This window comes from Lineus longissimus, chromosome 4 (assembly GCF_910592395.1).
Source record: "Lineus longissimus chromosome 4, tnLinLong1.2, whole genome shotgun sequence".
Lineage (NCBI taxonomy): Eukaryota > Metazoa > Nemertea > Pilidiophora > Heteronemertea > Lineidae > Lineus > Lineus longissimus.
Genome location: NC_088311.1, coordinates 1,633,090 through 1,643,753, shown reverse-complemented (window position 1 = coordinate 1,643,753; position 10,664 = coordinate 1,633,090). Strand labels below are relative to the sequence as shown.

The 10,664-nt window shown below is 41.8% G+C and overlaps 1 protein-coding gene and 1 non-coding gene across 2 annotated transcripts; both read right to left on the bottom strand.

Moving 5' to 3' along the window:
* Window positions 1-2,344: 2,344 nt before the first annotated feature.
* On the bottom strand, window positions 2,345-2,417 carry Trnar-acg (transfer RNA arginine (anticodon ACG)). Its single transcript has one exon. It is a non-coding gene; the product is annotated as a tRNA-Arg (tRNA).
* A 2,063-nt stretch (window positions 2,418-4,480) lies between these two features.
* Window positions 4,481-10,407, bottom strand: LOC135487123 (PR domain zinc finger protein 15-like). Its single transcript, XM_064770515.1, has 7 exons — window positions 10,317-10,407; window positions 9,969-10,009; window positions 9,479-9,631; window positions 9,088-9,197; window positions 8,478-8,630; window positions 8,021-8,117; window positions 4,481-7,770 (listed from the first exon to the last, which is right to left on the bottom strand). The coding sequence occupies exons 2-7, from the start codon at window positions 9,982-9,984 to the stop codon at window positions 5,402-5,404; spliced, it is 2,898 nt and encodes a 965-aa protein (XP_064626585.1). The 5' UTR covers window positions 9,985-10,009; window positions 10,317-10,407; the 3' UTR covers window positions 4,481-5,401.
* Window positions 10,408-10,664: the final 257 nt, after the last annotated feature.

The window sequence follows — 10,664 nt, the reverse complement described above, 5'->3', positions numbered from 1 at the left end:
TCTGTATGGTCTGATTTTACGCACTGATTCACCATCCTGAACTTCACAGCATTTTGCTCGGAACAATAGCTAAGTAATAAAAATTAAGCAATAATATTATATACAGGAGCTAATTTATTTGGTACTTAATAATAATGACTTGGTTAATTAGTCTATTGGTACTAGATATATATATTACATAGGTGGATATAGATATAATTATTATTGTCGACTTGTGTTTTTGTCCTTAATTTGCGATAACATGAAGTTTGCAACGTGATAGGCCTGCTGCTGCAGGTGACACAATCGTTTTGACCTGGGTTAGGCCTTGGCCATCCCGACGTAATCACTGGTTTTTAATATACTCCACCTCTCGATATTTTGTATACGATGAAGAGTATCGAAAACCTGTATCTCAGGATGGGCCTTGGCCTGAGGTGCGCTTATCTGCATAACGTTTACTCTTGTGTGTTTTTACCTTGTCTTTCAAGTGTTATTGTTGTATGTTGACATTTTAAATTTTGTTGGCTTTTCACCAAATCTATATCCGGCGCGTGCAGATTTTAGGCAAACAACTTCCACCTGACCAAAGAAGATACAATGTAGTTGTAACTCTCTCGTGCTCGCTGGTGACAGTATCGCACACACTCAGGACACAGTGGACTGGCCTCTTCCTGTTGCCCGGAAGGACGATCAGGATGACGAAATGGACTGCATAGGCATATACAGCCAATAGGAGACGTTTCGCGCTTCGCAATAGGGAGTTTTCGCAAAGCCCCCGCAACGTCCACGTGAACGCCTATCCCATTGTTCGACTTCGTTATCAGAAGGTCGAACAATGAGATAGATGTTCACGTTGCGGGGGATTTGCGAAAACTCCCTCGTTACATAATTCATACCTGTTGTCCTAACTTAATTACCATCGTGGCATGAGCAAAATATTATTACCATACCTAAGAACACTAGCTGACTGAATAATCTGCTAACCATGGTGGAGATTCACGAACAGCACCGATTCAATATAACTGCGCCTTGAGTCAACGGCTGATTAATCATAAGATGAGGAAACTAATCACGTCATGTCATGATGTTGGTATTTACAGAAATATGACTTAGCCAACAACGAACAACTTATATAACAGCAAACATTAATTCTTTATTCTTGACAGTGATCCCAGTAATAGGACTGCCTCGTGTCTAATGTCTTACATCTAATGCTATCCATACTCGGCGACGGAAAATTTTCCATACCGGCGGGAGACAAGAGATCACAATCAAATTTTTTCTCTCCAAAAGTCAAAACCCAAAGAGGGTATCATTGATGATTGATCAGATCGCGTTACAACACCTCAACTTATCCGGAAGGCCGAAAACAGACTGAGGTCTCACTAGCCAGTGCAATGGCCGGGCCTACCTGGCTCCACAAATGGCGCGACGTCATTTCATGCATACCCCTGTTCAAGTGGCTGTCGACCTTGCAGTATATCACTCTCACACATAAACCTATACATTTCTGAATAGCTTGTCGCTTCTAGAATACTTCTGACCAGCTTTCATTGTTATCAAGTAATTCAGTCATGAGAACATGGGGGCAGCACAATACATGAGACACCCTGTACATCGATGAAAATTTTGAAAATTTCACCTTGCCGCCTTATAACTTGACGATTAACATGGATGGTGAAATAATATTTTTATAAACTTCTACTTATCACCTTGAGAAAGCAAAATAATAACAATTTTAAATTTTGATACCAAAATAGGGTGTCGTTGCGGCTTTTCTTTGAGCATTTTGACCGCGAAGTCTCACCTTGAGAACATGTGCACTCTGACAGGAACCATTTCATGTCAACATCCGATTGAGCTATACATAGCATGCGAGGCCTGGTCACTGCGGACGTGCACAGAAGAAGCTGATATTTTCCTCAAATAATCGTCAGAGCTACCTCTTCACAAAATACCCAGGACACCGACATTTGAACATGCAGCAATAGCGATATGATAGGCTTATCTGTATCCATGGTAATCGCCTGAGATTGAAGAACTTTTTTTTTAAGGGGGACCAATGTTGACCTGATCACCACTGGCTAGTGAGACCTGATCTACTTGGGCATGCATCACTATGGTTCCCTCACGTCTCAGCATGCATGGGACTTCGCAAGGGTTGGTTTTGTAAGTGCTGCCATCTGTTCACAATGATTATTACTGCAGTATCTCTTATAATTCATGGTATCGTGACGTGTCTGTGTCTGGCCATATTTCACGGGGTTATTTCTTTCTCGGTGTAAAACAGAATAACAAATGTTTGCCAAAAAATAAAGTGAAAACGTGAAAAATAAAAATGAGAAGTGAAAGTAAAAAGTCTCGACCTTCCCAGGATTCGAACCTGGAATCTTCTGATCCGTAGTCAGACGCGTTGTCCATTGCGCCAGAAGGCCGCCGATGTCTACCGATTGGTGAATAGCGTATATAAAATATTACAACAGAATGTTTAGCGAATTGGCGGGAAAGTACATGACAACGCTTTCAGTGTAACATAAATTCTGGTACCTGAAAATTCCCAACCAGGAGCTGTAACAACTTCTACATAGTAGATAGTGGAGGAGTACTGTACAGGCTGGGTATACCAGGCTGCAGGCACAGCACTGAACTCATGGTTAGGCCATGGGAATTATTAATCCTGTTTACCGTCCACCTCCCGCATGGTTTCTGAGCAAACATGAAATATTTTCATTATTTAAAAAAAATCTATTTATTTAATTGTTGTCATCATTTTTTTATCTAAATAATCTTTCCAGTGGTTCATCTTTACCTTAAATGATTGAAAAACACAATAAAAACTTGGCAGGGTAGGCTCTTCATCATAATAATGACATTTTTACAATGCCTCATGTTGATGACCGACCTGATTTCCATTTACTGGAACTTGCTGAATCGCGTGTTTTGACCAGTAAATCAGACTGAAAACCAATAATGAATAATGAAAAATGAAAAAAAGCCTCATCATCTTTTTAAATCTCTCGGACGGTAAACAGGATTAATCATTCCCATGGCCTTATGGGTCAACTCTTGATAGCTAGGCCACCCAAAACTACTGGGGAATTTTTAATTTTAAGTAATCGCGTAGTTCCACTTCTTTAGCTCAGATGGCGCCTCCTGGGTTACTGTCAAAATCTTGACCTGCAGAAATGACTTTCCGCCAATGAGACAGTGCACCATATCTCTTGGATGCCCTCCCCTTCATAGCACGCCATGTTGCCAGAGAGTGTACCAAGTCTTTGTTGGATGTGCCACGCCCCTTCACTATGCGTACTCTGTCTGATCTAGAGGTGTACTTTCCAAACGTAGTGCACCACGTTCCTATGGCTGCTTAGCCATCTCACAACCATACCAATACGGACATGGCTACTTCACCATGTCACAACCATACCAATGGGGGACGTGGCTACTTCACCATGTCACAACCGTACCAATGAAGTGGCTGCTTCACCATGTCACAACCATACCAATGGGGACGTGGCTACTTCACCATGTCACAACCATCCCAATGGGGGACGTGGCTACTTCACCATGTCACAACCATACCAATGGGGGACGTGGCTGCTTCACCATGTCACAACCATACCAATGGGGGACGTGGCTACTTCACCATGTCACAACCGTACCAATACGGACGTGGCTACTTCACCATGATGTCACAACCATACCAATACGGACGTGGCTACTTCACCATGATGTCACAACCATACCAATGGGGGACGTGGCTACTTCACCATGTCACAACCATACCAATGGGGGACGTGGCTACTTCACCATGTCACAACCGTACCAATGAAGTGGCTGCTTCACCATGTCACAACCATACCAATGGGGACGTGGCTACTTCACCATGTCACAACCATCCCAATGGGGGACGTGGCTACTTCACCATGTCACAACCATACCAATGGGGGACGTGGCTGCTTCACCATGTCACAACCATACCAATGGGGGACGTGGCTACTTCACCATGTCACAACCGTACCAATACGGACGTGGCTACTTCACCATGATGTCACAACCATACCAATACGGACGTGGCTACTTCACCATGATGTCACAACCATACCAATGGGGGACGCGGTTACTTCACCATGTCACAACCATACCAATACGGACGTGGCTACTTCACCATGATGTCACAACAATACCAATACGGACATGGCTACTTCACCATGATGTCACAACCATACCAATGGGGGACACGGCTACTTCACCATGTCACAACCATACCAATACGGACGTGGCTACTTCACCATGATGTCACAACCATACCAATGGGGGACGCGGCTACTTCACCATGTCACAACCATACCAATACGGACGTGGCTACTTCACCATGATGTCACAACCATACCAATACGGATATGATAACATGTTTCTACAGGGTGGACCTTGTCTCCACCCTTAGGAAAAATGTGTTTCATTTTCACAAACAACAAAAAGGTTCCAAGTTCTTTCTATTAATTTATTTCTCCACTGAATTCATTCAATCAATGGACTTCTTTCAGATCAGTACAACAGGCTTATTTACACATCAGTGTATTATAAATGCAAATAAAGATGGACCATGAAGGAAGAGTCGAGAGTATTCAGACTTGTTCTCAGTGTCACCTCTTAGTCTTATTATGACACTTATTTGAAAAGGCCCATGTCACAACAAACAACCACCCTCACTCAATTCATTCATCAGGAATGTTAACTTGTAGTGCACCCAGACTCCCTTAGAACATCCCGAGATCAGGCTTTGTTTACTCCTACGTACGTCATACAAAAAACTGAAATATCGACGGGCGGAGTACATTGTATATTGAAAAGCACTGGTTTTGCCAGGATGCCATGAAAAACGAAGAAGAAACAAGCAAGGCTTTGTTTTTGTTCTTGACTGAGACTGACTGATAAGTCTGGACAAACATATCATTAATGAGCAAGGTGAATCTCAAAGGCCTCAAAGTTCCAACACCAGATGAAATAACAAAATGTATTGGTTGAACACAAATCCCCATACACCATCATCATAACCAGTGGTTTTCAATATGCTCAGCCCGTCACCATCCCCAGTATGCACTTGATGGACCTCTCTACATCATCTGTTGAACAACTGCAGACAGATCAAACAACATAGCCTACATGTACAAAACAACATAAATGCATGGCACAAATTTACACGATATGGCACAAAGAATTAGTCTCTACATGATATACATTTATGGAGATGTCCTCCCTCGACCGAAAATCCCAAGAAATACAGCAGCACTGACCAAACAAATGTCAATATTGGCAGAGAGAAGGCAGACAATCTCAAAGTTGATATATTGGCAATCCTACTTGCCATTCTTATAACATGTCAGTAATTACAGAAAGGTTTTCAGCACTCCATTTATCACTGGAATGAATGTGTGAACTCGGGTAATGCTTGCGCATAACTCATGGAGGCAACAGTGTTTATATTCTCAGCAGCCGACGTTTGACCAAGAGACGTAGAAGAAAACACATTCCCAGTGGGGATGTGAGAAAGGTTACTCAGTACCTTCAGAGTCTCTACATAACTTGCCAACTGCGCTTCAGTTATGACGCATGGTCCATCAGACAGTTTGATATCATCAAAGTGACCACCAGGCACGTAGAAGCGACGATCAGACAAGTTCACTTCAGGCAATTTGTCAAGAATTTGAGGCGAGTGCACATAGGAGAATGTGTCCATGTCTGTGGCACTTGGTGTTGGACTGGAGATGGGCAGCGTAAGCTTATCTGGGTCAATGTGCGATGTTGGAGGGAAAAACCGATGATCAACTGTATCAATGGTTGCAGAAGATGGCGATGGACTAGGGAGTGACAGATCACGATGATGCTGCAAGGGTGCCTGTGAAAGAATGGAAGTGTTTTGGTGGCGGTCTTGCACCCCAGGGACCAGATTCTGAACCACAGCTAAACCAAGGTCATGGGCACTGAGTTTCTCCTCCATAGGACTGCACTGAATGTTGAGCATTGGAACTAAAGTACTGACTAAATTATCAAATGGTTTCGATTCGAGTTTTGTCAAAATTTGTTGTGTTGAGTTTCCTGGCAGTGCTGTGAGTGGTAAAGACTGAAGAGGAACACCGGGCAGTGGCGAGAGACTACTAGAGGATATAGGTAAGTACTGATGACTGGTGGGAAGGGCATTCCTCAAATACACATACTGTGTGTTGGGACTAATCTGAGCCGTCATGACAGGATTTGACTGGGGTGCAGGATGGATACCACACTGGCAAGTCTCCAATAACTGTTGTGCAGTCTGTTCTAAATCACTTGGCATGGTCGAGGCAAGAGTTACATTTGGTTGATCATGAGATGTGTTGATAACAAGATTATGAATCTGCTGGACTGGTTCATAGTCCAACGGCGGCACAGTTGCCTCAACTTTGCACGACTTCAAATCGGGCGGCAGTGGTGGTTCGACAGGTTCCTCCTCATCTTTGGGATCAGCAGCATAAGTCATTAACAATGATTCTGAACCAGCATGAGCTTTCCGCAAATGTCGAATCAGGTGATCTCGGCGCCCGAAACGATGCGGGCAATACTGGCACAGGTAATCTTTTTCTCGGGTGTGAACAAGGACATGTCTGCGCACATCTTTCTGGGTGTAAAATCTTTTGTCACAGTGAGGACACTTCTCTTTGCGCTGCATGATCCCTTTGACCGATTGCGCTCCAGCATGGATTTTCAAATGAAACACTAACTTATCTTTGTCTTCAAAGTCTTTTTCACACACAAAACATCTCAGACTGCCTTCTTCTGCGCAGTGAAAACCTACATGTGTCCTGTATGCAAATGATGTGGTATATTCTCGACCACACTTATCACAAGTAAACACTGGTTTGTTTGGGTCATGAACCCTCATATGATTCTTCAGATGGTCCTTACGATGGAAAGACATATGACAGTGTAGACAAGTGTGAGTCTTAGACTTTGGCTTGTGAATCAAAATATGTCTGTCAAGTTTGAACTTGGATGTAAAGGCTTTCACACATCCCTCCTGTTCACATTTCCAAGGCTTTTCACCAGTGTGACTATACTTATGGATCTTCAAGCGGTTTATGCTTGGATAACATTTTGAGCAGATGTCACAAGTATGAAGTGTCTTTTCTCTTTTCCTACCAGTTTCAGTTTTACTCTCAAGTTCTTTCTCAGCCCTTGCAGTAGGCTCTTTTACTCCTTCCAGTTTAATGTTTGTGATCGGCCCATCATTAGTATTGTTGTGTATATCAGGTTTACCCTGCGCTATAAGCTGCATATCGGAAGCATTGGTTTTTGCATCAATATCTGGTCCTGCTAGAACAATCTGACCTACATAGCGTTGTGAATCTCTGGAAACTTTCTGGCGTTTTGATCTTCTCTTTCGAGTTTCCCACACTTTTGATTTGGGATCCTCTGGTTGCTGCTTTGGTCGAATCACTCGTCCAGACTTCGATAATTTCACTGGATTTCCTTTTCGTTTGTTGCGTTTCTGTGGCGAGTCATCTGACCTGCTATCATCCTCGTTCCCACCTTCATCGTGGCGTTCCTCGACTAGTTCCTCAATCATCAGTGACTCCTTTGACACTGTGCCACAAATGTGCTTCTCAAAGAGATGGAATTCTGTGAACGATGCCTTACAAACTGAACAGTCAAACACCAGTACTTCATGAAGGTGAGGTGGTTCTATTGCCATGAGGTCACAGCCATCGTTGTCTGACATATCATCATCTGAATAAAAGCTGTGGTAATTATCTGGAAATAAAGCAAGAAAACTTGAAGACAGTTTGTTAAAAAAGTTGATTTTGATGAAGGCAGCTTACTGCAATGTAAAGATCCTCATTGAGGAAACAAGGCAATACAAACAAATATTCTGTTCAGTCCTTGTCGGCAGTAAAAATCACTGAATTTCACTTTCAGCCACACATTGTTGTATTTTGGTTCTCAGGCTTGCTTCTTCATTCTGGTGACATTGGGTGAGAAAATAAAGACTTTGTATACATACCAACTTCTCCCACAATTTGTGAGAGGAGTTTTCTCTTCATAAGCTTGGCATAATGTGGCGCATACCAAACTTTCAACTCTTTCCCAGTAGGAATAACCTGAAATACCACAAAGTATATATTGAAAGACGAAACTTCTTCAATAACGAATTTAAGTTGGCAGAGACCAGGACAGGCCAGGCAAATAAATCACAATATTGATTATTACAGAGAGGACTCGACCAACAGTAAAAGAAGTTGACATGAAGCTGATCATCAAACAAACTGCTGAAGAGCCTCGGCAACATTTACAAGAAATGACATTCTTATGATTTTTACTTGAGCGGAACTTTCTTCAGTTTTTCCACTCAAAATATATTTTGGGGCAATTCTTATTTTAGCAATGCTTGGTTATTCACAAAATGAAATATAGCGTTGTGAAATTTAGCCTTTTACAGTATAAAATACTTGTCACCTTACCTGTGTTGTGGAGAAGAATATCTTGCCATCGTGTTGGTAAGCAATCATATTTTGTTCTTCTTTCTTCTTGGCTGGTCTAATGAACATCATCCAGTTGCACTCATCCTCTGAGCTCAAGTCCATGTGACTATATTCAACCAGAGATGAGAAGATCTGAAAAGATTAAACCAGTGACCCAAGGTTAAATGGAGGACCATATTTGTGACCCGCTCTACCAAAACTAGGCGCTTGTCACATCTGAACTTGACAGGTTGATACGGACTTGTTGTTCATTTCCCTATTGTAGACCTTTTGTGAAATGTGACCAAATCAGTTTGTAATAGATTTCACAAAAGGTCTACAATAGGGATATGAACAACAAGTCCGTATCAACCTGTCAAGTTCAGATGCGACAAGCGCCTAGTTTTGGTAGAGCGAGTCACATTTTGTACATTTCATGTATTCCATTCATCCACAGAACTGTGTGGAGAATGCAGTATATGCAAAGATAGTATAAAAATATAGCACATTTTTTGCGTAGTGCTGGTAATGGAATGAGATTAGTACAGCAGATAGGACTCTTGGTTCGAGCTCTACTAGTACACAAGGCAGTGCACAAGAATTAACTTACTTTGAGTGAAAGTCTTTGTTCAAGTGTGACCTTCTTGGCCGATGTTGGCGCTATCAGAGGTCCAAACTGTGTTCTCTTCTGAATAATCTTCTTCGGGTACACTCCATGAACTGAAAAATTGTATACTCTGATTTGAAATTCAGATGAAGCGACTAAAATTTGAATAATTTTTAGAAAAGATTTACAGTTCTAGCACTTTTTATCTTATAGTTTACACTGTTGACTGCTCCGCGAAACCATCATTTATTGTTATCAGCGGTGGTCATGATAGGTACTTGCAACAAAAATTGGTGATTGCTTCAACCTGCAATCAGTATCAAGACCCATCGATGACAGTTTTTTTTGGCAAATTTTGCTAATTTGGACAGCGCTCTAAGGGATGGTAACTTACCATGTGCTCCAACAGCTCTGAACTCTACCACCTTGATGTTAAGAACATGAGGCAAAGTTAGCCTGGCATAGCTCTGTACAACCCTGTCCTTGACATGGATGACTGCATGGAGCTTGCACTCTTCCTCTTGGGCCTGCCCACAGTCCTCACACCCTGAAACATCAAAAGCAAGCAACAGATGAATCGTTTAGCTTTTGTACAAACAAGAGAACCTGAATTGTGCAATAACTCAAATCTTGCCAAATCAAGTCTATACCAGAGACAGAGTATACCAATATTATCATCTCCAGTTGTCAGAGAATGAGATTGACTTAAAAGTTTAACACAGTAAAGAGGTTTGCGAAGGTGGGAACCACTGTCATCTCCAAGGAGACAAATTAAGTGCAGGAATTTAGCAGTCAACTAGTCAAGTGGAAAACAAAGTTTGTTTCTTGCTGCGCATGCATAAGACATGACGATAAGTGGATAACAGTCAGAATATCACACTTACAAAATGACATGTCCATCTTCTTGTTAGTTTGGTCTAAAATGCTGCAACAAAGAGAAACAAATAATCAACCACAACCAAATCATCAGCATGACTAAATGTTAATGTTGACTGCAACAAAGTCTCAACAAATTTTGGAAGAAATTCTCCAAGTAATTGCATTACTACTTTTGAGATGGCCTCTCAAATATTACCGTGTACAGACCCTGTACATTTTACGAAGGGGGCCAGAATAGGAGCACCTTCCAGACAAGGGTTAAAAATTACCACAGTACAATGTGAATTTTAACAGTGTAGAGTTCTGTATAGAGTATAGTTCTCCCGGTATCAAAAACGATCAACTTTATTTACCAAACTTGCACATAAAAGCAGAAAATCTATTTTATTTCTGCACAAAGAAATTGTTCTCCCACTTGGACGCCATCGTTACGATGCACCCTGGGATGGGAAACCCTCTTCTACGTCATTTTGAAGATGTCAGCGCCCATGTAGGGAATTCCCTGGATTTCTGTTATAAAACTTTTCTAATGTTTTAGGCCAGTTTTAGACACCATAATGTTTGGAAATAGCAGTCAGAGGTCGCATTCTCAAAAGGAAAAACAAGATAGAATAGAAAAAAACTGTAAAGCTAATCGTGCGGACAAAAATCCTTGCATGAAGGCAAGCTCTATTTTGTATACGAAATTGCATTGTGAAAAT

Excerpts from the sequence above, each read along its gene's own strand:
- LOC135487123 (XM_064770515.1), bottom strand. Across the intron at positions 9,198-9,478 it reads CAGAGCTGTTGGAGCACATG|TTCATGGAGTGTACCCGAAG; the intron begins GTAAGTTACCAT and ends ACAATTTTTCAG. Across the intron at positions 8,118-8,477 it reads TATTCTTCTCCACAACACAG|GTTATTCCTACTGGGAAAGA; the intron begins GTAAGGTGACAA and ends GTGGTATTTCAG.